Source organism: Halichondria panicea, chromosome 2 (genome assembly GCF_963675165.1).
Source record: "Halichondria panicea chromosome 2, odHalPani1.1, whole genome shotgun sequence".
Taxonomy (NCBI): Eukaryota; Metazoa; Porifera; class Demospongiae; order Suberitida; family Halichondriidae; genus Halichondria; species Halichondria panicea.
The window spans coordinates 7,631,759-7,658,628 of NC_087378.1; the positions used below are offsets into that span (position 1 = coordinate 7,631,759).

At 41.6% G+C, this 26,870-nt stretch overlaps 4 protein-coding genes and 1 non-coding gene across 5 annotated transcripts; 3 read left to right on the forward strand and 2 right to left on the reverse strand.

Annotated features, from left to right (window-relative positions):
• On the forward strand, window positions 1-2,336 carry LOC135332109 (uncharacterized). The gene is made up of 2 exons (XM_064527432.1): window positions 1-481; window positions 1,121-2,336. Exons 1-2 carry the CDS (start codon window positions 67-69, stop codon window positions 2,251-2,253), a joined length of 1,548 nt encoding a protein of 515 aa, XP_064383502.1. The 5' UTR covers window positions 1-66; the 3' UTR covers window positions 2,254-2,336.
• LOC135332110 (intraflagellar transport protein 52 homolog) lies at window positions 2,146-7,621 on the reverse strand. The gene is made up of 11 exons (XM_064527433.1): window positions 7,428-7,621; window positions 6,874-7,107; window positions 6,157-6,286; window positions 5,480-5,624; window positions 5,066-5,192; window positions 4,207-4,362; window positions 3,741-3,895; window positions 3,387-3,474; window positions 3,157-3,265; window positions 2,684-2,829; window positions 2,146-2,457 (listed from the first exon to the last, which is right to left on the reverse strand). The coding sequence occupies exons 1-11, from the start codon at window positions 7,461-7,463 to the stop codon at window positions 2,431-2,433; spliced, it is 1,353 nt and encodes a 450-aa protein (XP_064383503.1). The 5' UTR covers window positions 7,464-7,621; the 3' UTR covers window positions 2,146-2,430.
• A 37-nt stretch (window positions 7,622-7,658) lies between these two features.
• Window positions 7,659-9,762, forward strand: LOC135332121 (ras-related protein Rab-23-like). Its single transcript, XM_064527444.1, has 7 exons — window positions 7,659-7,955; window positions 8,300-8,385; window positions 8,481-8,557; window positions 8,619-8,698; window positions 9,250-9,332; window positions 9,388-9,468; window positions 9,519-9,762. Exons 1-7 carry the CDS (start codon window positions 7,801-7,803, stop codon window positions 9,689-9,691), a joined length of 735 nt encoding a protein of 244 aa, XP_064383514.1. The 5' UTR covers window positions 7,659-7,800; the 3' UTR covers window positions 9,692-9,762.
• A 159-nt stretch (window positions 9,763-9,921) lies between these two features.
• Trnav-uac (transfer RNA valine (anticodon UAC)) lies at window positions 9,922-9,994 on the reverse strand. The gene has a single exon. It is a non-coding gene; the product is annotated as a tRNA-Val (tRNA).
• A 92-nt stretch (window positions 9,995-10,086) lies between these two features.
• LOC135332102 (rho-associated protein kinase 1-like) lies at window positions 10,087-26,809 on the forward strand. Its single transcript, XM_064527425.1, has 31 exons — window positions 10,087-10,441; window positions 11,145-11,226; window positions 12,917-13,017; window positions 13,319-13,514; window positions 14,372-14,574; window positions 14,896-15,179; window positions 15,535-15,730; window positions 16,542-16,597; window positions 16,696-16,729; window positions 16,885-16,991; window positions 17,418-17,589; window positions 17,988-18,140; window positions 18,392-18,557; window positions 18,984-19,226; window positions 19,427-19,587; window positions 19,846-20,091; window positions 20,549-20,616; window positions 21,095-21,281; window positions 21,552-21,645; window positions 21,956-22,071; window positions 22,371-22,538; window positions 22,883-23,030; window positions 23,241-23,314; window positions 23,498-23,592; window positions 23,796-23,880; window positions 24,007-24,081; window positions 24,352-24,484; window positions 24,657-24,725; window positions 25,505-25,631; window positions 25,939-26,180; window positions 26,566-26,809. The coding sequence occupies exons 1-31, from the start codon at window positions 10,355-10,357 to the stop codon at window positions 26,577-26,579; spliced, it is 4,182 nt and encodes a 1,393-aa protein (XP_064383495.1). The 5' UTR covers window positions 10,087-10,354; the 3' UTR covers window positions 26,580-26,809.
• The last annotated feature ends 61 nt before the right edge of the window (window positions 26,810-26,870 follow it).

Consider the following 26,870-nt stretch of genomic DNA (forward strand, 5'->3'; position numbering starts at 1 on the left):
TTGACCTTTTTAATGATTGCAAAAGGAAATCAATTTTTAGTCAATTATTTTTGTTTAGCTGAGTAAATGCTATGCATGTTACTGTTAACTGGAATAGCTACTGGCAAAGAGATGAGGTGCTCAAGAAGCTGTTTCCTATGGATCTTCACGATCTTGCTCATCTCTTGTGTTGGCTACATGCAGATACAAGATCCCAGGGCCAAGCTGGCTGAGGTTGAGCTGGACCACTGGAGCTACAGTGAGCAACAGTCTGCAGTGCAAATCAGTTCTCATGAGGCCAAGAAAGCCTCTGCAAGGAGAAGTCTACTAAAGAACTCAAATGTCTATCGATACATGCTCAGTCTGAGCTATTGGGAGCAGCTCACGATGGCTGTGCGAAACCTCTTCTCTCTCACTTGTTTCGGAAGTACATGGAACATGTCTGTCATTCAGCCCTTCACCTATAACTCACGGCTCTACGGTCTTCCAAATTTTAAACCTGGTGAGTCTATAGCTAGTGGATTTGTTTTTGCATTTATTTTTTAGTGGGTGGATTTATTATTGCATTGTTGCTCTGCAGATCATTAATTAGCTGAAGCTAGTGTTGTGGCCGTGGGTGTGTGGAATCCATTCAGAGGCTTTTTTAAATTAGCATTTTAATTATCTAGTGCAGGTGTCCTCAGTCATTTAAGGCTTGATGATCGCTTTCCAAGCAAATTGATATATATATGACTTCTCGCTGCCTTCGCTGCCTTCATTGATAGATAATAATGTTGGGAATCTTTTCCGTAATTATAATCAGCATGTGTTGTGTGTGTAACACTGTACATGTGACTCCTGATTGTGATCAATGTACAGTGTTACATTCATGACAAGTTGTAAGAATTGTCAAATATTTGTCACGTAAAGTGAGTTATAGCTACCACGTAACTGGATGCCTGAAGTGGAAGCTGTTTATTGTATGACAGTTTAAGGGTTGCTTTTCAAGTATCTGTGTGTAATCATGGTTGCCATGTTATTCTATGTATTAACAAGGATGCAATTTCTTTAATTACCAAGCCAACCTAACTAAGCACTATAGTGTGTGGGTGCATGTTAAATCATATTCTATTCACTCTTCGTGTACTTTCTATATCTGTAGACGACAACATGAAATCAGAAAGAAGAGCCGAAGATCTTCAACTTATTTTCAACACCGACTCTATGAACAATGCTCTAGAAAATAATAACTTTATGAAAATGACACCATTTCAAACATTTTTAACAAACGCTCATAGAAGTATAACCGTAATTCACTTCATTTCAACTAATAAAGAAGTTCACGAACTACCCGTCATGAAAGGAAGAATAGGGACAATTTTACGAGAAAAATTTAAGCACAGAAGTGTTGTCAACTGTATCGATATTCTTGAAGATCACAAACAACTGATTCTCAGTCGCTTAAACAGTGAGGTCCAGGGGCTTAGTTATAATTCACCGTCACCCTATCCGAATTTTAAAATTGTAAAATATTTTTGCATCAATATGTCTACGATGTTAACACCCGAGGCGCTGTCTTCAAAACTCCAACTTGGAAATCCCGACCAAAATGAATCTGTGATTGTTGTTAACTGGAGAGGGATGTCTGCACAAACTATGCTAGTCGATACTGCTAAGGGAAGCCATCCTAACAACAGGATTGCAATGAACAGTTCATGTAAGAACAAGAAATACACAAAGCAAGACATCCATAGCTTTATTCAGTACAGTCAGCTAGTGTTGTCGACAACAAAGTTGTTCTTAAAAGAAAAACGATTGGACGTGTCTGACTATGTGGCTGTTCATATCCGTGGTGAGAAAATGGGGCTGAGGGAACCTCGTTTGCGTGGCTCCTTCCAGTTGTGTTTGGAGAAACTGTCGTCAGTTATTGATGACGTCATAGCCATAAACAACCTATCTGTTGTCTACATAACAGACTATGGTCCATACAGCAGTGACACCTGCAAACATTGTAAGAGTGGAGTACGAATCACAAAGTGGATTCAAGAACAACGCGGAGTAAAAGAGTTGCAGTTCGACCCCATGAGTATGCATCTTCCTGCCGACAGTGGACTGGCTGCAGCTGTGGAGACTAACGTCATGGCCTCGGCTAGATACCTGATTGTGTGCGGTGGGGGATCATTTCAATCACAAGTCATCAATAACTTTCACAAACATCAAAGAGACAATGATGCAAAAAGCAGGATATTTAAAGTTTGTACAGATGATGGAAATGTGCCTGTTAGTGTTGTCTAAATAACTGTTATAAAGCCAAATATATTTCACAGTACAATTTATGTTTTTTTAAGAATTCAGCACATTTATATTGAACAATGAGACAGGTAATATTATCATGACTGTGCATGTCATCAAATTAACAAATAGAATACAACGAGTAAAATAAAACAAGTTCCAAAAGTGTTCAGAGTTTGTTCAAGTGTGATCAGGAGTGGAGGGTTCCTGCAAAGCAATTAGAATTTGGTGAAGTCATGGAATTGGCAGAAAAACTCTGTATTTTATTCAATTAATGCTCACACCTCAAGTGGTCAATAAGAGGGGGCAGCATGAATTGGAGGTGTTACAAATACCTCTTTGTTAGGGAGGTACACAAGCAAGTCTAATCATGCCTGAGCATATAGGATTATTATCAGTTTTTAAGCTTATTGATCTCATCGTCGTGCTGTACCTGATTTAATTTCTTGAACTCGACTAACTGTGCAAAAACATGCTCTAGGATGTGCTTGGCACTTCTCTTCTCCTGAGCCAGTTTCCCTGTCACTCCCAGAATGCGTCCAGCCTCACGTACATAGTACTCCATATCTTCTTCAGCACCTTTAAGCAGCAGTGCGTACAGTGAAGACAGACATGTTGACATAATTATGCACATACTCATGTATACTATAGTCATGCATACAGAGAGCTATGTCTTTGTCTTTGGAAATTGAATTTTAACTGAATGCATGTACCTACATTGTATATTAGGTGCAGGAATTTCAAGCAGTTGCCAACTGAAATGCTTGCCTTGTTTATCAGTTTTATAAATGTGGATAACTTTTCAATTAAAAAAAACAACTCTCGATCCTTTTTCATGTACTGGGCCAGTAATTACGGAAATATGTATTAATTTTTACCACCAAAAATAATTTTATAGTAGCTCACATTTATTGGTGATTTGTGCAATACGAACTCTCTCTGACGAGAAATGCTCATCAAGGTCAAACAGGTTGAGTGCAGGAGGTGGAAGCTCGTGGAACGAAGGTGGAAACACCTGTGTAGTTACAATAACAAACAGATGTCACACAAATGGAGTGTTGTGGTGTTTTATACACATACGATATCCTTTGAGAATGTGTGTATGTGTGCAAACAAACAAGGGAATATAAACTGACTGCAGGTTGCAAGGGCGGTAGTGGTGTCTCAAAGGTGGGCTGTATCAGAGTGAGTGGCTCGTGCTTGAGTCCCAGCTTGTCATACATGCTATAGGGTGCGGTGGGAGAGAGAATTGTCAGTTAAGGTTGGTGGACAAGGAAAGTGATGCTATGTTGAGAATTTTTAATATGCGGATGTTTAATTAAGTTACTACTGATACACTATTGTGTCAATAGTGCATATCATAATTAATTGAAATTCCACAATTAAAAAATGTAACCATGCACGCACGCACGCACACACACACGCACACACCCACACACACACGCACACACGCACACACACACGCACCTAAGGGAAACGCAATGTAGTACCTTATTGATTCTGGTAACACAGTGGTGTCTAGTTTATAGAGGGAGTGATCAAAGAGAGCAGTGAAGTCTCGTGGCAGCTCCTCGCCTTCTTGTAGACACACCTTAAGTCTCTCGGCACTCTCACCCGTGTCAGGCAGGAAATGATAGTCTGAGATCTACAACATATGCAGACATGTGGGCGGACCAGTGACAACAGTAAATTAGATATACACGGTGTCAATAGAGTTGCAACAGCAAGACAATGACATTGTTCAATTATAGACAACACCATAATATTATTATTAGTACCACATTCAGTGCCTAGCTACCTTTCCTAAGAGTAGACAGATCATACGTTTGTTTTGGGTAATTAACCAAACTCTATAATGCTAATACGTTCCTCTTTGCATGAGCAATTTAATTGCATTTCATGACAACATACTTATTGAGGTAGTGTTGCTGTGTAATGAACATGTGTTGTACTGACCTCAGGGTCTTCACTGTCGATAGTGTTGAGTGTGATGTCATTTGATGTTAGCCATCTGAACACTACCTCTTGTAGTTTGTTATTCTCTTCTTTGTCGATATACGTATCGTGGAACACATGAGCGGAACCCATCACAACCAGCTTCCCCCGGCCATTCTGTGAAAAATATCTCTATTGGTTTAGTGTTGTTGTTTGGTTAATTTAGCAAATCCCCATGGAGATTATCTTTCACCCAGTGATACAAATTTGCATGGTGATACCAAGAATGTAATATATAGAGAGAGTATCAAACGTAGGCATACTGTACATCAGCAGATGTACGCAGAGAGTAACGTGACTTCCTGTATCTGTCATGGGCTTGGAATTTGCACACTGACCAATCCAACCAAGTGATACTAATCGATCCAGCACACAGTGAGAAATGTATGCAATCAAGTTATCAGAGAGAGTGGGCAACTTGGGGAAGGCTTTACACTATACCAATTAAAACGGTAGTGCCTTATCATAAAATGAGTAGTGAACACCTAACCACAACAACAGCCTCTGCAGTGTTGGCAGACACAGCACAGACATCAGATAGCTAGCAAGAGTCCATACTAAGAGTACATCAAAGGAAGAATTACCTTTCATTATGTATTCTGAAAGTAACGTGACTTCCTGTTTGGTAACTGACCAATCTGAGCGCCTGAAGCCCCCACTTGCCTCGAGGCAGTAATAACCTTATTACCAAATTGTTATTATTGATCACGCGTTTCAGACAGGAAGTCACGTTACTTCCAAATACATCTGATGTGCAAAGTATGCATGCGTTTGATACTCTCTCTCCCTCTTATATAGACTCTAGGATGCATGGACCCACCTTGCTCCTACAGAACGCACACACAGGTCTGTTGACAGGGTAGGAGGTAGTGCCCGAGGAGAGGACTGATACAGCTGGCTTCTGCACTGTCAAACTGGCACCATACGGGTACACAAAACTGAGCGACCTATACAAAGAGAATAATTATAAATGCATTGTTTAAAGCACTATGCATCGCTACAGGTATTTGTATATAACAATAATTTACAGTGTGGTACACGAGATCTAATGTCTTTATTCCCTCTATCATATGTACGTACTTTGAAGTATAATGGTAAATATATACCTGAGTAGTTATAATCCCTTTCTCGAAATATTTACGTACTTTGAACTACACATACACAATATTTAAAGTAAACCATGTAACGGTAAAGGACCTGGACAAAGGTACAAGGACAAGAGTGTACTGCTTACTGCATTGTGGTCCCCTCCTGTTCGATTTGACCTCCAGGAACAAACTTTCCCGCTGCTCTGTTGATCTCTCTATTGAGGACTCCATTGGTGACGAGTGTCTCCTTCGGATGGAAGTACTTGTAATACACAGTCCTGACCACAGAGTCTATAGAATAGCATTGTGCATTCCACTTGTAACAAAGTCAATTTTACTATCACCAATTCACACTCTGTAATTTCTAACAATACCACTATACCGTATAGCGGGTATATTTCGAGGGTATAAATGTTTGTAGTTTTTTGCGGATTAAGCATGCACCGCAAACATTTATAACCGTGAATTTAATATAGCATGCATGCATGCTGCAAAAAGGCTGCTATTCCACGAAAATTAATTTGCGAAAACTTTTCTAAAGGCATTTCCACGAAAATTTATACCCTCGAAAATATACCCGCTATACGGTATTATACTGTTGCTAGAAATAGTTATACTGGAACCTTTGAAGAAAGGCAAACTGAGACAAAAAAAGGCAGGCACACAGATCCCAAATATAAACAGTTGGTGTTTAAAACAACCCCTATATATAGAAGCCACCACTTTGTTCCCCAAAGGTGTCGTTTATGTAAAGGCCGGATCTGTCCTTGCATTGAGGCAACTTGGTACATTTTGTTTTAAAACAAGTTTGTAGGAATCTCACCGCTGTTAGCCATGACCCCAAACTCCTCTAGTAAGAAGTTGATGTTGGTGTTGAGTTTCCCTTCTCCTCCCTCACTCATCAGTACTAGGACACACCCACCATCCTCCAGGTAACCACGTAGGGCATCAAACTGACAGAGAGTAATGTACATGCGTAGTTATAATAAGAATGCAGAGATACAATTCACACACACACACACAAGCATGCTGACAATCTTGAGTAACTAAACTGCTTGTAGGAATGTAAACTGCAAATTCTGAAAGGATGCATCTAACCATTCTAAGCATTTAGAAAATCATAAAAATTAATCGATTCAAGTTATGGCGGCTGAAAGAGTTCCCAAACTATTGATGGGGGGTGTAGTTGAACATCTTTCAACAGCCATAACTTTAGTACTGTTGCTCCAATAACAAAATCCGGCCCCCATTAATTTTTAATCAATATCTCTTAATTTCTGAAAATCATAACAATTATTGTTATGGAAGCTTAGAAAGAGAATTTTAAGTGGTGTAATCATGCAATTACATGTACTTTGAAGTGATAATTTGTTATTTTTCGGTCTTGGACCATGGGCTATACTTTTATCCCTCGAACTTTAAAGGGTCTTTTAGCTCTTTCAGAAAATGAAAAAATCATTGAAATTGGATCTCTTAATTTGTCTCCAGATTAGAAAACTTGCAGACAAACAATGTATAACTTGACACACTTCAGACGTACCTCTGATGTGGAGAACTTGTCTCTAGGTCCCCCAAACACCACCAACTTGGCAGGGGAGAGTCTTTCTAGTGTCAAGTCATCTCTCTGTAGCCCCACTGCCCAGTGCATCTTGAGGCGAGACTGGAGGGTCTTGTAGCCAGAGGTTGGGAGGAATAACTCCTTCTTGGACGCATTGAACAGGATAGTATTCTTTCCAGATACGGCGTCCATATGGTCATTACCATTTTGTAGTCCCTGATTTATTATTTGTCGTAAGTCATTGATATAAGGTGCCGTTCTACTTCTAATTATGTGTCACTTGGACGGTTCGCTCATAATTACAGAACCATATAAATTTATGTACAGCAATTAGTCTCACAAAACGTTTTAGGGTGCCTTACTTCGGCAGATTTCTGAGCATACCGCCTAGCGCCTAGATAAGATGCACATTGTTTAGAAGCCACCCATTGCGTACAGAGCTATCAAATGTATGTGGACACAATATACCACCCACAAATTAGTACAGGTTTCCAATGAGAATAAGTAACTGAGAGTTGGCTTCTTGTTTCACTTACCGTTGCCATGGGCAACAGTTTGTCTTCAGGCATCATTAGGCTCCACGATAATTATTTTGACGTTCTGTTTCCACTGTGATGCTCCACGTTCACACACTGACCCTCTCTGTACTGTACGATCAAAATCAAAGGTAGCCAGCCACAAGGGGAGGAGGTCTCTTTTTGCAACAGTTTCTCCACGCTTTCCAGCCCCACCCACTTTTAGCTGATGAGTGATGTACGTCATCTCCTGTTTACGGTTTCTCTCAGGCCGACGCGATCATCCCCCTCTGCAAAGATCTGGCCGGCCGGCTGCCCCCACATTCTCAAGCTAGATAAAAGTATAGTTAGAGACTGCCTCTCCTTAGTCTACAGCTAGCTGGCAAAGTGCAAGATGCTAGAGGAGGATTTGGAGATAGCCATCAAAGTGGTTGTGGTTGGAAATGGACATGTGGGTAAGAGCTCCATGATCCAGCGGTTCTGCAAAGGAGTGTTCACTAAAGACTATAAGAAGACAATTGGAGTGGATTTTCTGGAGAAGCATATGGAGTAGGTAGTGTAGTGTCTGGATTGCATGCTATTTGAGCTGCTAACAGCCAAGTGTAATGTGATCCTAGTTTGTTGTCATTTAATAGCAGCTAGCTACTTGCTCATCTAGCTGCTGGCGGACTAGTCGACCAGCCAGTTTGTATCGATTATTATAGTGGAGCTAGTAAGATAAATTGCAGCTAGCTAGCTGAGCTTGTTTAGTCTACCACCCACAATTTTGAGGTTGAATCTTATGGAGTAATTACTAGTTGGGCAACATACAAGAGCATGCTACCGTTACCCGTACCCACTATTGGCTAAGTTAGTCATACCTGCAATTACTTACTTATTAATTATGCACACAGAATCAACGACAAAGAAACTCGACTGATGCTTTGGGACACTGCTGGGCAGGAGGAATTTGATGCTATTACAAAGGCATACTACAGAGGTCAGTCATTACGTCTCCTACAGCTAATTGGTGCCTGCTGACACTTGCACTCTGGAATGCATGTTAATTAGGGGGACTTTTTATAACCAACACAGGTGCGAATGTGTGTGTGGTCGCATTTTCCACTGTGGATCGAGACTCTTTTCTAGCTGTGGAAAATTGGAAAAGAAAGGTGATAATAGAATTTCAATGCAGATACTGGGTACATGTGAATATAATTCTGCTATCTGTAGGTCGAGGCAGAAGTTGGTGAAGTTGTTATGGTTGTTGTGCAGAATAAAATCGACCTTATCGATAAAGCTTGCATGACTCCGTAAGTTGAGCAGTTTGATTCTGTGTGGTCCATCATAGCATTGATTCCCAGGCTGCAGGCTAATGGGTATATCTAATGGTATGCTCATATGGCAGTCACTAATGGTGTGAGTTATTTAGTAGAGCATGTGGACCAATCCCTAAGTCTAAGAAACTGATCCATACGTTAGAGTGGTGAAAACTAGCTGCTATTATATTTGCAACACATTGGGGCGTAGATAATTTAATGCTAAAGGTCCTTCGTTTTGAAATCTAGAGTTGGCTCTGTAATAGAGTTCTGATGGTCCAAATTCAATGATTTTATGTGGAAAGCTTATAGAGGGAGCTTTTTCAGATAGTATGCTTAAATTCCAAATTTCCGGTTTTCGGAAAAGATTATGGGGCTATAATTTTATCAAAAAACAAAACATAACATGGAAGGCCTCTCTAGCTTTCATAAAATCTACGTTAGCACCAATGGAACTAAAGTTATGGCCGTTCAAAGATGCTCCATATAATTATTATTTTATCTTACCATTCATGCTCGCAGTTAAAATTACCTATTATTTGTAGAGATGAGGTGGACACATTAGCCAAGAATCTCCGACTGAAGCTTTTTAGGATCTCAGTGAAGGAAAATTTCAACGTGGATGAAGGTTGGACACAGATACGCAACTTCCAATTTTTGACCATACTCCTCATACCTTCCAGTTTTTAATTATCTGTGCTCAAAGTTTCTCAACAAAAGAGCTAGAAAGCAGAAGGAACTCACAGAAAAGCAAACCACTATAGGTGAGTGGGCTTGTTTATGTATACGACCATGACAAATATATTTTTTGTAGGGTTCAGTAATGGAACCGAGTCTGTGCCAGAGACCAAGACAAAGGAATCTACTGTATTAGGAGGTTCAAATGGAACTGAAGATGTAACAAACTCAAACGGTGGACAATCATTTCAGATTAAGCCCACAAAAGAGCGGGCCAAGAAAAAGACTTCAGGATGTATTGTTTTATAGCAAGCACCAGAGGATGTCAGCAAAACATCACTCAGTATTTATGTTGTTTGTGCATAATTTTTAGTACTGTATGTCAGTCAAAAAAAGAAAGGGATATATGGGTGTTTCAAAGAAATACCTATGCTTTGGAAGTTTAAAAATGAGGGTCAGCAAAACATCAGTGCAATAATAAACAGTACTGTGCCAGATAAAAAAAGAAAGGAATAAACAAAAACTTGAGATAAAAAGTGAGGTTCCCTCGGGGTTCGAACCCGAGACCTTCTGCGTGTAAAGCAGACGTGATAACCACTACACCAGGGAACCACACCATGCCTAACAAATCAAATTTACAACCTTTGATTCACCCACCACCAATATCACACACACGTACGTACCCTTCTAATTATCCGAAGGAAATGGGGTGGGGCTAAAGACAACTGCAAACTGAGAGATAGTTAGCTAGCTAGCGAGACACTGTCCTCCTGCGATTGGAAAGTACTAGCTAACTACTGTGATTTGGACTATATGAACATGCTAATAGTGTAGAGGAAAGGCCTATGCCTATGCCGACAAGTTACAAGCTACAAGAAGTTGTTTAATCGCACCGAAATCTAATTGTGTATGTAGTATTAATAAAGCTGCGAGTGGGAGAGTCAAATCATTCGGTATCTCGGAGCCAGCATCATGGCTACTAGTCTGAATGAACGGTTTACTGTACTAGAGAAAGAAATATGTAACCCTCAATCTGTGATTCATGTGGATGGATTGTTGGTGAGTGCGTACATACATCAAGAAGGGACATTATCTGGCACGAAAACCTTGAACCCTTGTTGGTTCTTTTCACTATGTTGGTCACCGTGTTATCACCCACCTAGCCCACTGTATCATGTGACGTGTTGCGTAAAAGAGAGCATTAACTTGTAACATCCTCCTATTATAATAGAAACGTCTCATGTGTCAATATTTTATTGTATGTCGTGATTGTCATCGACTGTATTAATACTATGTATAATGTTAATTGTTAAATTATATAGAGACGTGAAGACCATATGTCCACGAGTATCTTTCAAGCTATGAATATAGTTGCACATTAATTTATCATGAATATTTCTCAGTAAACACAGTAGGTAATTTTATCTCCCACCCCTTGTCCAAAATGTCACGCGTAGCATTCTCCACATTGTAGCCCTCTGTTAGGTGTTGTTTCTAGCGTGGAGGGCCCGTGTTTACATCAGTTACTCATCTCAACATGCTTGTAGAATGTGTGCATTAACCACATCAAAAGGAGCTCTAGAAATAGTATTAAAAACGGATAATGTCTAAATTCTTAGTAGCATCCTCCAATTTAATTCATGTTTTATAATACTCCTTTTATAGACTTATAGTCTTCAATGAATTCTTATACATAGATAAAGTATTCTTTGTACAAGGGATTTCTCTCGAGATTTTAATGTACTATTTTGTCATTCTGCAGGATGCTGTAACGGCTGTATTTGAAGACATAGAGCATCCAGCTCTCAGCAGGAACAAGAACTTTGAGAACTTCAAGCGTCGTTGTAAGTATCACGGCTGTATGTGCGAGCAGAGGCTCATAGTTACTGTAGAGTCTCCATGAGTCTCAGTTGAAAACAACACAAAGTATCAGGTGTCCTAAATGTTAGTGGGTGGAGTACGTATGATGTTGTTGTAGTGTAACTGGTGTTTGCCTTGAAGTGCTGATTGAAATTCCTTTGTACAAATTACCTCGTGTGTATGTGTGTTAAAAAAGCATTGCACTGTGTGGCTTAGCCTATAGCTATTGTCATGACCCAATGAGTATGGTACATGTACACATGATACGCATGCACATCCCAGCTGCATGTAAGATAAGTGTACAGGCATCCTTGCTATTTTCCTCTGCATGCTAAACACTCCTCAGTAATTAATCAAGAAATGTCCTTTTGGATTAATCAATCAGATAACACTCCCTCCTCTCAATTGGCTCTGTATAACACATATAGGGCCCCTTAAACAGTCTCACTGCTTGTGTATTATATGCCGTACACTGAGTAATTCTACCTTATCATCCCACACCTAATTTAAGCTGTCGACTTTCCTGTGTATAATACGTCGTGTATACACACGTGCTGAATTACACTGTAGGTATATTGAAATACACCCACCTCATACTGGGCATGTACTTCAATAGTAACTGTATAGTGTGTTGATTGAAATGTTGTAGGGGGGGGGGGGGGGTTGCCTGTGAGAGCACACGTCCGTCCCTAATGTTGTAGGGGGGGGGGGGGATTGCCTGTGAGAGCACACGTCCGTCCCTAATGTTGTAGGGGGGGGGGTTGCCTGTGAGAGCATACGTCTGTCCCTAATGTTGTAGGAGGGGGGGGTTGCCTGTGAGAGCATACGTCCGTCCCTAATGTTGTAGGGGGGGGGGTGGGTTGCCTGTGAGAGTACACATCCGTCCCTAATGGGAAAGTTACAGCTTCCTCTCACACAGGGTTCATGATGGTTGAGCATCCTTGGAATTTGTACGGGTTAAGATCCTTGAATTACGACAGTGTAGTGCGTAGAATGCAATACTTGCTGTGCTCTATAGCTGACACCCACTCTTCTGATGGTGGTTTGTTTGTGACGTACATACTGTATGCTTGTTCTGTGATTGGTGTGTTTTTTGGAGCCAGTCACATTCCCCTGTGTCTAGCTTGGCATAACAGGGTGCCTCAATTGTTGTTCACTGTTAATATATTCGAGTGCCCACATTGGCACCTGTACTAGTACTTACTACTGCTGTACTTCCCCTATAAGGTGGTGGGCCACTTTGTGCCTCTGTAATAGAACTACTCCATTAGCTAAATCAGTAGCTTGGTCTGAAACTGCTTGAATCTAATGATCCTTAAAGAGAATGTATATATGACCCCTATAAGGAATAAGGGAGCATAATTATAATCATAATTGTATACTTTACTCTTCCAGTACTCACAATAGATGGTGTGTACTTGTGCATATTTATACCTGCTGTTTGTGTGGTCACATTGGGCCCCGGAGTAGAGCAGGTGTTGTATAGGGTGGGTATGAGTTGGTTGTGATAGCTTTAAACATAATGGCAAGTTTGCTTAATCTGTTTGTATTACGGAGATGGGATGATGGGAGCTTAAGATTGCTTTCACAAAAGCTTGAATGTACACAAGGTTGTATCGGTTGTTCCAGCTTGGTGTATATGTGTCTTTATAATTATTCTTTATTTAATTTCAGATGAATCTTCTGTGGGGACAATTGTTGAGAGTCGGTTATCAGCCGATGACTTCAAAGTTGAGAAGATCATCGGACGAGGAGCATTTGGAGAAGTTCAACTGGTGAGTGGTTGTGTTAGGGTTAGTGGTTGTGCTGTTGATGGCCTCTGTGTTGAGACTGGACTGTGTGCATGAGCAAACACAGTGTGGAGGGAACCACATATAGCGTCACTTTACTCATGCACACACAGGTTTTTTTTATATTACTGAATATAGGGTTATACCACCCGTTTGTGGTGAGCATTTTGTAAGAGCTGAGGGGATACAGTGGACAGCCATCCCCCCACCCCCTTCCATTTGTATGCTTTTTGTCATACACACACACACGCACGCACACACACACACACACCCACACACACGCTAGGTCCGAATGAAGGAGTCCAACAAGGTGTATGCCATGAAGCTACTCTCTAAATTCGAGATGATCAAGAGGTCTGACTCGGCGTTCTTCTGGGAGGAGAGAGACATCATGGCCCACGCAGACTCTGAATGGATTGTGGAGCTCCATTACGCCTTCCAGGACACCAACTACCTGTACATGGTCATGGAGTACATGCCAGGTGTGTATTAACACAACCCTCAGCACTCTGTCTAACCTAGAGCTTCAGATTACTTTGGTTCTTCCCTGAAATATCCCTCACACATCTATAAATTGAGCATGTATACATAGGACCCTTATGCATAATTATACTACATGTCCATGCATGTGCATGTGTCTTACGTTTACATACAGTATATATTACATGTACATGTACATGTCTTACGTATGTACCCAGTAGATTGCTAGAGGCAGTTTGACAGCCAAATATACTTCCAGGGTTTACATTGTTCGCACCACATCAGAACGTATTTTGAGACAACAACAGAATTGGTTTTCATTACTTCATTTCTGTACTATGTGTATTAGAAGAATGGTAGCCATATAGCGTGTGTATATAAACACTGTGTGTGTCTGCCATATGGCCGGTTCTGCTCGTCCACTGTGTACTATATGTGGCATATATGCTATGAAGAATGCATGGTATGTGCTAGCTACATTGTATGATTGTGATGATGCTCCAATGGGCTCTTTTGATTACACCGACAATGATAGTGAGATGCATGTACTGTGTCTTTTCCCCTGATTAGCAAGATTATGCCTGTAATTCTGATCGATAATTGATAAGCTGTTTCCTTGAATTGTGTGAAAACTAAGCCTATTTCTTGTGACTGTACAGTTATTAGAATACATGTATGTATAGTACTGACTGCATGCACATACACTGTGTGTTGTGCAAGAAAATAGAACTTTTTGTCTCACTTAGTATGCAAGTCAAGTGTCCTGCTCATGCACATTGACATGCAGCACAGTGTGTACTGTAAGATACAGCTGCATTGCTGGTCTACCTCTCATGCCCGTTGCTCATGCACACTCTAGGTGGTGACATGGTGAGTCTGATGGGCCGATTTGAGATCCCTGATGAGTGGGCTAGGTTCTATATAGCTGAGCTGACACTAGCGCTGGAGGCCATCCACAAACTGGGCTATGTGCACAGAGACATCAAACCAGACAACATGCTCATGGACACACGGGGACACTTGAAACTGGCCGACTTTGGAACCTGCATGAAAATGGACAAGGTACCAGCTACTGATTGCGTCTGTCTATAGTGGAGTATGAAGAATAAGTGGTACCACATGAAGATTGATATACTTGTATAGTGAGGCTTATACGTGTACAGTGTAGAGGCTTCAATTTCTATTAGAATTGTTTGTAGAAGTAGAAGCTCTTCTTCAAAAGACGCATACGTGTACTACAAGGCTGCCATCTTGTCCCTTTCTTTAGTGGCTTCCACTGAGTGCTTGAGCCATTGCCATGAAATACAACACCGTATGTGCATGCTCTATAATTATGTATGACAATAATTATTATAATTCTGTACACAACTCTCCTACCCCCAGACTGGCAGGGTGAGGTGTGACACAGCCGTGGGTACTCCCGACTACATCTCTCCCGAGGTCCTCAAGTCACAAGGCGGGGATGGCTACTATGGCCAGGAGTGTGACTGGTGGTCAGTGGGTGTGGTCTTGTTCGAGATGCTGTGCGGAGACACGCCCTTCTATGCTGACACGGTGATTGGCACGTACGGGAAGATCATGGATCACAAGAATTCACTCGAGTTTCCGGAGGAGGTCAGAGTCTCTCGATATGCCAAAGATCTCATCAAGAAATTCCTCGACTCTGGGTCAGTGAAATATAACACCCACTTAGCTTTTATACAACTCAGATTTCAATTCCAATATTTGTTCAGATCAACAAGACAGGCATGTATATTTACATGTACAGTGGATGGTAATGTTTAAATTTCCTTTTTTGATTGTACTTTTATCTTTGGTGGGAGCAATTTTCTCTAAAATTGAGTACATACTATTTTTATTTAAGTACACCCTCCATTACAACACGCACGCACACACGCACGCACGCACACACACACACACACACACACACACACACACACACACACACACACACACCACACACACCACACACACACACACACACACACACACACACACACACACACACACACACACACACAGTAATGTTCGCCTGGGCAGTAAGGGCTCTTCTGCTGTGAAACGCCACCCATACTTTACGAATGATTTATGGACGTTTGAGAATATACACAGTCAAGTCCCGCCTGTGGTGCCAGAGCTGAAGGGGGACATGGACACTCAGTACTTTGACGTCCTTGATGATGATAAGGACAAAGTGGAGACCTTCGCTACACCCAGGGTGAGTGTACAGTGGGTAAAGATCGACTCTTCAATATTATACATGTATAGCTGCATTTCACTGTTCTCTCTGTTTTTAAAGCTAAGGCACACTTAGAAAATTAAGAAAAAAAACTGTTCCATGTTGTATAGGGTGTGTATATACATGTGATACCTATACAGGCAAATGGATAGAATTTTTATGGCCTTATGAACAGCAAATATTTGTGTACCCGGCCCTGATAGGAATGCCCTGTGTTGATAAGATACCCCAGCTCTTCTTGCTATGTCTTGTGAGCTAGGTGTGGTGGTGATGGCTGCTTTATACAGTGTGCTGTTGTGTTGTTGTTGGCAGGTCTTGTGGCTCATTTGGAACCCCCTTGCATGTATCACATTGAAACCCTAGTGATTGTATGTGTACTGATTACACACACACACACACGTACGTATATCTGCCTGCATATACATGTGCATGTACAGGTGTATGATTGTATCGCTTGCTTACATGACAATTGATGACTTTAGACACTCCCTCTGTACATGTACCTCTGTTAAATCACTCTAATTTGACCTGCTATGCAACTGTTTATGCTGTACAGTAGATATGTGCATGGCAGATGGTTTGGTTCTGTTTTGTCTTGTTTGATTAATTGATTTCCCCCCTACTAATCATGTTTTGATTGCACGTAGTTGCGTAATAGTCTGTACTGTCCACAACAGAGGTCATTGGGGTCATCCATATCAGGACTATTATACATACCAGCTGCATATTATACTTTCAATGACCCAACAATATTATTTATTTCACAAGTGTTTTTATTAATTGTGTGTAGGACTTTGCTGGCAATCATCTTCCATTTGTCGGATTCACCTTCTCCAAAGGACGAAGGTATAAACATATACAGTATGTCAAAGTTGCCACAGTGATTAATCCTCCAAGATATGTGTTACATAATTCTTGTATTTTTTCTTCTTCTTTTTTCTCAGACTGTTGGACACCAGAGAAAAGCAGAGCAACTCTGTAAGCATAATTTATACACAACTTGTTATAATTATGTCATACACAAAAATTATATGGCCAATATTTTATTTTATTTTAGGCTCACAACACTGTATATACCGTCCTTACAAGCGCATCCATTAATTGTGCTCATAATTTTTGTGTTCTACCCACAGAAGAAGGAAGAGAAACGTGTGGGTGAGTTGAGTGATGCCAACTCTCGACTAGAGGACCAGCTTCATCAAGAGAAGAGAGATAAAGAAGAGCTAGAGAGATCAATGAAGTGAGACACACAACTATTCTTGTTAGCATTCAGTTCTTGTGTTTGTGTGTGTGTGTGTGTATGCCCAGAGCACTTAAGATCTATGGAGCATTATATAAGAGTACCTGCACATACTGTACATTCCACCTAATCAGTGTTCCTTCTTTGGGGGAAATATTCACTTATGTAGCATAGTTTTCAACGTGGGTATTATAGCTATACATGTTAGTGATGTACGGAGGATTTCAAGTTGGTTGAAAGTCAAAGTGCAGCACTTTAACTTTTAACTAGCAGGCAACCAACCTGAAATTCTCTGTATCACGAGCATATATGTATATATATTGTTATCACGTACCCACTTAAGCATTGCAGTGTAATCACTGCTATTCGACTACCACATGCCGAGCTTATTCATCCTTCCACTTACCTGTTTGACCTACCCCACAGGTCACTGGAGAAGCGTCTTGCAAGAGCTCTGACCGATGTGGAAACAGAGGTTCAGCTGAAACGGGGCAAAGAGGAGACGGTAATAACGGTGGAGAGGAAGATGGCCATGATTCGAATGGAGATGAATGAGATGACCACGAGGTGTGAGGCTGCAGAGGAGGAAAAGGCACATGTGAGTACATACCTAACCAGTGCAATGCCTTTATCCCCCAAGCTCTGTGTAAAATATGTGCCATGCATGTGTACAATGATTTTTCGTACATGTACCGTATAGCGTGTATATTTTGAGGGTATAAATGTTTGCGGTTTTCGCTGATTAAGCATGTACCTCAAACATTTATACCCACGAATTTAATATCGCATGCATGCATGCTGCAGAAAGGCTGCTATTCCGCGAAAGTTTATACCCTCAAAATATACGGTATATAATAATAATAGTGTTAATTTCTCATTATTGTATTGGGTGGACACAAACAAATAATGAGTACTTATGAAGTGTCCTGGCAACGTGTGTCCACCACACCCACTTCCTGTGTTGATCCCTTGTGTTTGTGTCATTGCTATGTGTAGTTGAGCGACCAGGTGATTGAGCTACGGAGCAGGATGCTAGAGGGTCAAAGTGCAGAGCACCTCCAGGTAGACTTGAAACGAGTGAAGCAAGACCTCCAATCAGTCACTGAGCAGAAAAACAAGCTGTCTGATAGCAAGCAGGTCTTACAGAAGGTAGGTTCCTGTGTACATGTGTTTTTTTATGACCACTGCCTCTTTCTCTAGAGTATGTCTTATCACAAACATAATCATGTAATCCTAACCATCAGTTGTTACCGTACATGTACATGTACATGTTATGTAGTTACATGTATGCATGCTGTTATCAGTGGTGTCTTCTTTGCTGGAACAAGCCTCAGATATTGAGTTGGCAAATTTAGTTGATAAGACAATTCCTTCCATCACTATTCCTTGTCCCCCTGTAGGAGCTGGTGATGGTGAAGTCATCACTGAAAGCAATGGAGGAGCGGTGTGCTTCCACCCAGAGTGAGAAGAACTCTCTGGAACAAATGGCCCACTCCCTGAAGACAGAACTGGACAGGGAGAAGAAGATGCGCTCTGAGCTGCAGGCCAAGAAGACTGAGCTAGAGAGTGAGTCACTCAAGTGGTGTGTGTGTGTATGGGGGCCGGGTGGAGCGTGGCTATAGTTAATGAGTGCGTTGATAGAGATTATAACATCATTTTCAAGGCTTAATTGGTACCAAAATAGTGGCTTATATTCTAGGCTAGGTATTGCCTGAGCAGGTGAATACAGTTCATGTAAAATTGATTTATGACTACACCCAATAATAAAACGTAGCCCAAATGCACTAGTAGTATCAGTTATTTCAAGACACCGTTCGTTTTATAGAAACCTTGGAGACCTTTATAGAAACCTTGGAGACCTTTACCTCGCACATAATAATAATTCATTACCTTCATGACTGTACATGTACAGCATGATATTCTATTAGCGAGATTCATTGATCTAGAACGAATACCCGCACAGTTATACGTGTGTTGATTTCCCTTGCTTAGGAATGGCCAGTTCTCAGGAGGACGACTTGTCAGCTCTCGCCTCCAAATATAAAGAGGCGAGTGATGAGACCAAGAAAGCCAAGAGAACCTCCAATCAACTGGAGAAGCAGAAAGCTGATGCTGAGTTGGCACTAAAGTCTCTCAAGTTGAGACACGAACAATTGACCAAGGATTTCGAGGCTATAAAGGAGAAAATGAAAGTTCGACACGCATCATCTTCCAGTGAACATGCAGCGTACATGGGTGAGTGTGTGGTGGGTGGGGTGCGTGTGTGTGGGGGTGTTTGAAGAGAAGAAAATACTTAAGTAGTGTTGGCAGTTGGTAAACAACTAGTTATATGTACTGTTATACTGTAGTAGCTAGTGTACAAATTGTAACCTTCAGGTATGATTTTTGATTTTCTCGCACCACTTACATCGTGTATACCTTGTTGTTGTGTACAGAGCTCCAGGCCAAGTTCTCTGCTGAACAAGAAGCCAAGGTGAAGGCCATTGAGAGGTACAACTCCTCTCAGCACCAATGCTCCATGCTGGAAATGGACATTGAGAACTCTCGAGACGAGGCAAGAAAAGTATCCAAAGAGCTGGAGATTGCCACGGAGAAGGTACAGCTGTGTACATGTGCATGTACTGTACATTAGCTACATGAGTGCTGTGCTATAAAAATTAATCTGATCGAGCAGTTAAAGTTAGCTTACAAAGTTAGCATTCTTTTTTCGGATTTGTATCTGTCAATGATCTAATAGGGCGTGTTTAAGAGATATGGAATTAAGCACATCTCTTGAGTATGATGTTATGACCTCTCAGCATTTGCTAGCAGTTTAGAATCACAGCTTTATTCCCACTCTTTCATTCCCATGCAGCTCAAGGTCATACAGAATGAGAGTCGCAAGAGACTCAAGTCAGAGACAGACAGCAAGCGACACAACGACAAACTGATCGATGAGCTCCAGTCTCGAGAAGCGTCCCTCCTGGACCAACTCTCAGCACTCAAGTCTGACAAGCAGCGCCTGGAAGACACTGTGTATCGTCTCAAGAGCGAGTCCATGTCAGTGGACATGTCACTAAAGCAGCTCAGAGACGAACTGGAGGATGAAAAGAAAGAAAAGGTCAGCTTTAGATCATGTGTATTGTACATGTACGTCTTTAAACAGCCATAACATCAGTTCCGTTGGTCCAATAACATTAATTTTATGATTTCTGAAAGCTTTAGAGAGAAAATCAAAATTCTATTTTGGTGACAAAATGGGAAATTTATCGCCTATTCCAAATTTGAGATTTGAGCATACCATCTGATTGGGCTCCTTCTAAGCTTTCAGAAAATTGTTGAAATTGGATGACCATGAGCTTTTATAGTAATTTCAAAATAAAGGAGACCTACATTGTATATATGTAGGTGTGTCCACTTTACCTACAGTACGTGTTAAAATGATTACAGCCTGAGCAGGCGACTACAATGTAATGTAGTATGCTGACACCAGCCAGAACTGTACGTGTAACATGCATACATGTGTACTACCTTATGTGTGTGTGTGTTTCTGCACTTACTGTGTCTTTTATATGCAGCAAAATATTCATAACCAGTTGAAAGATGTGTCCAATCGAAAAGACTCGAAAGCATCTGATCAAGAGCTGTAAGTTTATGCATGCTTTTTTTATTAAACTGTGGCACGTACTACATGTAGGATGAAATACGTGTATGGCTTAATTAGCCTACAATGTACATTTTCCTTTACAACCTTTACCTCATTTTTTACTTCCCAAAGCATAGTTGCTACGTGTGCAGTATAGTGATGTGCCCAACATTTTTGAAGTGGTGGGTATATTCAATCTCAATCACTACACAAATTTGCCTCTTTTATGTAGTAAACTATAGGCCTATATAGGATATGGTTATTTTTGTCTAGAGCCAACCACCACCGATCAGTCTGGGCACATCCCTGAGTGCATGTATCATGCCATAGTTTTATATTGTTGTCAGAGCTGGCAAATATTAGTCACTATCTTGTGAGCTTATGTATAGCCTAGTAGCCTACAATATACACTACAGTGTACATTTTCCTTTACCTTTTCTTAGTTCCCAAACTTCACGTACCTCCTCCTCCTCCACAGAATTCACTTGCGTGGTGAGGTGGAGATACTGACTGGACGGCTAGAGAGAGTTAACTTGGCTAAATCTATGGCTGAGAGCAAACTGAGTGACTTTGACCGCTACAAGGCTGTTATAGAGTTGGAGATGAACGAGCTCATCACTCGACACAAGATAGCCATTACTGAGAAGATGGCAAGGGCAGCTCAGGTACAATAAATGTGCCATGGTAGTTAAGTGTGTGTGGTCGAGAAATTTAATACACTAGAGCTTGAGGACCAAAGTGGACATGACACTAGCGACCTCCTAGCTATAATTATTTGATTTGAGCTTGGAAAAAGTCATTCACACATGTCATAGACCGTTTAGAGCTAAAAAAATATGTGATTTATGAGCAATTCAAGTAAACCATTTTTATTTATGTATGTGGCATTACTACATGTGTGTACCTAGCTCACATTAATTCCCATTCTTGTCCAGATTGAAGAGCATCTTATCATGGTGGAGGGTAAGCTGGAGTACAGGATTGACGAGTGTGAGAACCTCAAGGAGTCACTGCGCATTGCAGAGACAAGTACGTCATCTAAGATTGTAGAAATAAATGATAATGAAAGTGCATGCGTGGATATACAGGCTCTACAGCTATACAAGTATGTTTGTAGTTCACTTGTTAAATACTTATTTAAAGTATGAAGTAAATTGGAACACCTTAAAATTACTTCTGAAATTCACATTTTTGATACGTTCGGGATACTACAACCAGCCCTTTGGGCTTCTAAATCATGTGGAAACTTCCTAAACAGTGTCTAAGCATTTTAGATCATAGCAGCCATGAGTAATTAGCAATTTTCATCAATATCCTCTGTGTGTGTGTGTGTGTGCAGAGTTGAATGACTTTGTGTCAGGGTCAAGTGAGCACGAAGACCAAATGAAGAAACTGCAGAAGTCTCTGGACACTGAGAGGGTGCTCAAAGTGGAGGCCATCAACAAACTCACTCAGGTACACAATCAGTGGAACACACACTCGCTGAGTGCTCTGAGCTCTTCTCCTCGTGTCAATGACTTCTTAATACCCTTTCTCTTATTGTACCTCTAGCTAACTCGTGCTTTCTAAACTATACGTGTTATATGACTTGTACCAGAAGCCCATAATATTCTCGTCATGTGCTCCTGCTTGTACACATTCTCTCCTGTGCATTTTGAAAATACTCTTTTGAACCAACTTGGCTTCAGTGTATACACTTTCCTTTCACTGTGAATTATGTACGCAATTGATCTCCCCTCTCCCCCTCCCTCCAGGTGATGCTCTCCCGGCCTAACACATCCAAAGGTGGTAAGCATCCCAGCAATGCTCCCAAGAGAGAGGACCGCGAGGTACGGAAGCTCCAGGGCCAACTGGGCAGGGAGAGGGACAAGTACGCCGACATGGTCTCCAAGTATCGGAAAGAGTTGGAGGACGTGTCTTCGGTGAGCAATGTACAGCTGCTGTTCTTATAGAGAGGGAAGCTGGCCAGTAAAGTTCACAGCAGGGGGCCATGTTAGCTGAGCTTATTCTATGGCCATTAGTGGCAACGCAAGCGAACTCGGAGATGTTGGCAGGAGCCCCGTGATTATTACCAAGTCTATGTAAACTGTGTCTTACTGTATAGTTATAGCTCTATTCTCAAAGCTCGACAGTTCTTCTATTTTAAACATTGGCGTGTTCAAGTTACCTCCTGTTTAATCAATGGTTTGGGGACTCTCTCAGCTGCCATAACTATAACTTACATGTATAGATATGAATTGATGTACACGATTTTTTGCTTGTGTAGAAAATCAGTGAAGAGCAGACACTGCGTCAAGATCTCCAGGTGAAGCTACTGCAGAGTGAGCAGCAACTCAAGCAACTCAAGCAGACCCTCGGACAGCCTAACGGGGAGTTTCCTGATGGGACTAACGTCGGCTCTGAATTCTCACCGAGTGAGTTGACCGGGGGAATATGCACTTCCCCTTGTTGACAGCTGAACACAATAAGTATTGTCCAAGTAACAACTGTGCTGTAGCATACATAATTATCTTTCATTAGAATTGTACCATAAGCCAAGACATTAATTGGCACAACTGACAGTTGTACATGTAACTAGTACATTACTTGACACAGTACTAATATTGGTTTCTGTGTCCCTGCAGTTCTGGAGAGAGACACGTGTCACTTGCAGATCCCCAAGGGTCACCCTCCCACAAGGAAAGGATGGAAGGATGTGGTATGTACTGTGTAGAATTCATGTACTGTCCTTTCTCTCTAGCACATGTATAGAGACTTTGTGTGTATGCTACATGACTTAACGTGGCAACGGGATCACTTTGTATAGGCCCTTTACTTATTGAAGTTTCCAATTTTTGTTTTATGCTCATCCACCTACCCACCCACCCACACACACACACAGTTCATGGTGATGTCATTCACGATGAAGCGACTCATGATCTACGAGAAGGAGGAGGACATGGAGTCCGGAGTCTACCTCAACTCTCTAGAATTCAGGTACTGAATTGCCCTGGGGCATTCTAAACAACATATCTGTACCTATAAATAACTACCAAGAGTAGGTAATGATGGTCAATATAAGTTGTGCATAAAGCATTTAGATCTCATACTACATTACCACACTGTATGCATTGTGTATGATGTGCCAGTCCTATAGCTTGTTCCTTCTGTTTAGTACTGACATTGTTGTCTCCCTGCAGTCAAATCTACACTGTTCGTACCCTTCGAAGTGGAGAACACGAGACCTTCAGAGTTAAACCAAGCGACCTTAAGAAGATCCTTGTGGTAAGATGTCTGCTTCAAGTTCCCTTCTAGTTTGATACTCATGCACATAGCCATAGTGTGTGGCTTGTTAGTATCTATATACCTGATGATTCACTTGCCCCCCCCCCCTCCCACACACACATACAGCTTTCGTACATTGATCAACAGAAGGATAACAGTCCGTCAGAGCCGGCCAGTTTCCCTCTAGCTGCCAAAGCAGAGGTAACACCCACACACTCACATAATTTAGCCTATTCCTTTGATGTATTGATACACACACACACACACACACACACACACACACACACACACATACACACACACACACACACACACACACACACACACACACACACATGCACATTAATGTATAGTCAACTTAATCTACATACACCCTGTTTGTGTATCGTACGGTCAAGGACCTTTGGACTTTTTTCTTAAGCCATAATGCGCACACCCTGGCTAGCTGTTACTGATGCTTGTGTATTGCAGGAGGTGATAGTGAAGGTTCGAGGGCACGACTTCGTAGAGATCAGCTACCACACACCATCCAACTGTGATGTGTGCAACAAGACCCTGCCCTGGTCACTCGTCAAGGGTGGACAGGGCACCTACGAGTGTAAACGTGAGACCACCCCCTCCCAAAATAATGATTGCGACATACGTATAATAGTATACTAGTAAACAGAGAGTAACTTCCCTTTGTGCTAGCTAGCTCAAGTGTTTGCTATTTATTTGGGGTCTAGCCTTCATCTGGAAGATCAACTATACTCTGTGATTGTATTTCTTTTTCTCAGGATGCCATCTCAAGTGCCATCGAGAGCATGCAGATAAAGGAGAGTCAGCCATGCAGCCTTGTGTAGGAGGTAGGTTATACCATGTAGCCTTGTGTAGGAGGTAGGTTATACCATGTAGCCTTGTGTAGGAGGTAGGTTATACCATGCAGCCTTGTGTAGGAAGTAGGTTATACCATGTACACTGCCACTTCCAGTTCTTGTGTACAGATGAGCTTTGGTGGAGGACTTAACCTCTTTTTACTAATCAACGTCTTTTAGTAACACATTCATATAGATGCCTAGTTCTCAAGGCTAGGCATTCTCTTAGGCCTAAATAGGTACATGAGCTCTCTATCTAAGCTACACACGTACTGTAGGTGAATGGGCACATGGGCTCTCTATCTAGGCTACACACGTACTGTAGGTGAATGGGCACATGGGCTCTCTATCTAGGCTACACACGTACTGTAGGTGAATGGGCACATGGGCTCTCTATCTAGGCTACACACGTACTGTAGGTGAATGGGCACATGGGCTCTCTATCTAGGCTACACACGTACTGTAGGTGAATGGGCACATGGGCTCTCTATCTAAGCTACACACGTACTGTAGGTGAATGGGCACATGGGCTCTCTATCTAGGCTACACACGTACTGTAGGTGAATGGGCACATGGGCTCTCTATCTAGGCTACACACGTACTGTAGGTGAATGGGCACATGGGCTCTCTATCTAGGCTACACACGTACTGTAGGTGAATAACATTGCTGTTACAATAGCTTATCAAGTACATTAATTGGATCGAGCTACATAATTATTATGTAGTTTTGTGCATAATAGTAAGCGTCCTGGTTGTGTTCCCTATGACAGGTGAACGTAATATAAAGAGGATCCTCCTGCTAATCAAGAGTAACGAGGATCGGGAGAGATGGTTGGGTAGACTCTCTCAGATCACCATCGCTAAAGAGGACAACACTATACCATCGTCCAGTCAATTGTGAGCCCTCCAGCACTCAACATGTATAGTTATTATTAATGTTGTCACCATTAAAGTGTGCATTATTAGCTTGTGGCAGCTAGTTCTCCTTATAATGAACTTGTATACTCTCCATGTACATGTATCTTTCTCTCACGTTAAGTTAAGCTCCCCTGTGAACTTTTGTAGACTTATACTTCATGTATAGTACCATTTGATCCTCGGTCATAGTGGTACAATGTTTGTGCAGGTCCGGAGCAGCACCCTCCATTTCACTATGTCTTTCCATTTCACTGTCTCTTTTTCCATTTGCTTCCATTCCGTACAGTGCTGGCTTCAGAGGAGGCAGTATGAGATTACGCAGGCCCGGTAGTGCCACCACAAAACCCCAACAACTTCCTGCCCCTCCCACACTCCCATTACGCACAGGCTCAGTGAGCATTGCCGGCAAGAGTTCAAACCCGGCCCGGCTGTCTGGGTATAACACCATCGGACCCACCAGCTCGGGGAGACCGCCCCTCCCGCCAGAACTGCTCAACCTGAAACGCGAACTTCAGTGGCAAGGGGATTGTAAGTACATGTAGTGGGTCTTCTAATATTCCTGAAAATGTAGTATGTTCTATACTGTACCTACAAGGTTACAATATGTCCTTGAAGCATGTTGTACATGTATAAATATCTTTGCCCATCCTTACCTACAAATGTACAATACGTTTGACACTGCTATTTTATACTGGCAGGACACACACACACACACACACACACACACACACACACACACACACACACACATACAAACACACACACACACACGTGCTTATCTTTACCCCCCCCTCACACACACACCTTTACCCCCCCTCACACACACGCCTTTACCCCCCCTCACACACACACCTTTACCCCCCCCCCACACACACACACCTTTACCCCCGCCCCCACACACACACACACGCAGCTCATACTCAATAAGGAACTATCTTACTTACTAGGAACATGATGGAGTGCAACTCATAATGTTCAATAGAGTCAATCACAATGCATAAGTTTATTTGTGCTATTCTAGTAAATCCTGTTTTTTTTTGCAATTGGACAATCGAACTACCTCAACTAGGTAGACTGCATCATAGATCTGTTGCGTAGCATTTTTTTGTCCAATGTATGTGTATGTTTTATTGTGAAATTGCTAGACACATCGAGAATGTGCATTAATTTGGGTGAAGCATGAAAACTGGCAAGTGATCTGTATGCGGATAACTTCAT

What these genes read in the sequence shown, in the direction of transcription:
- LOC135332109 (XM_064527432.1), top strand. Translation starts at nt 67, where the DNA reads ATGCTATGCATGTTACTGTTAACTGGAATAGCTACTGGCAAAGAGATG. An exon ending in TCTTCCAAATTTTAAACCTG is followed by an intron (nt 482 to 1,120) that starts GTGAGTCTATAG and finishes CTATATCTGTAG; the next exon opens with ACGACAACATGAAATCAGAA.
- LOC135332110 (XM_064527433.1), bottom strand. Translation starts at nt 7,463, where the DNA reads ATGATGCCTGAAGACAAACTGTTGCCCATGGCAACG. An exon ending in TCGACAGTGAAGACCCTGAG is followed by an intron (nt 3,896 to 4,206) that starts GTCAGTACAACA and finishes CATATGTTGTAG; the next exon opens with ATCTCAGACTATCATTTCCT. An exon ending in TGCACAAATCACCAATAAAT is followed by an intron (nt 2,830 to 3,156) that starts GTGAGCTACTAT and finishes TGCTGCTTAAAG; the next exon opens with GTGCTGAAGAAGATATGGAG.
- LOC135332121 (XM_064527444.1), top strand. Translation starts at nt 7,801, where the DNA reads ATGCTAGAGGAGGATTTGGAGATAGCCATCAAAGTGGTTGTGGTTGGA. An exon ending in TTTCTGGAGAAGCATATGGA is followed by an intron (nt 7,956 to 8,299) that starts GTAGGTAGTGTA and finishes TTATGCACACAG; the next exon opens with AATCAACGACAAAGAAACTC. An exon ending in AGAAAAGCAAACCACTATAG is followed by an intron (nt 9,469 to 9,518) that starts GTGAGTGGGCTT and finishes TATTTTTTGTAG; the next exon opens with GGTTCAGTAATGGAACCGAG.
- LOC135332102 (XM_064527425.1), top strand. Translation starts at nt 10,355, where the DNA reads ATGGCTACTAGTCTGAATGAACGGTTTACTGTACTAGAGAAAGAAATA. An exon ending in AGACCTTCGCTACACCCAGG is followed by an intron (nt 15,731 to 16,541) that starts GTGAGTGTACAG and finishes AATTGTGTGTAG; the next exon opens with GACTTTGCTGGCAATCATCT. An exon ending in ATACCATCGTCCAGTCAATT is followed by an intron (nt 25,632 to 25,938) that starts GTGAGCCCTCCA and finishes CATTCCGTACAG; the next exon opens with TGCTGGCTTCAGAGGAGGCA.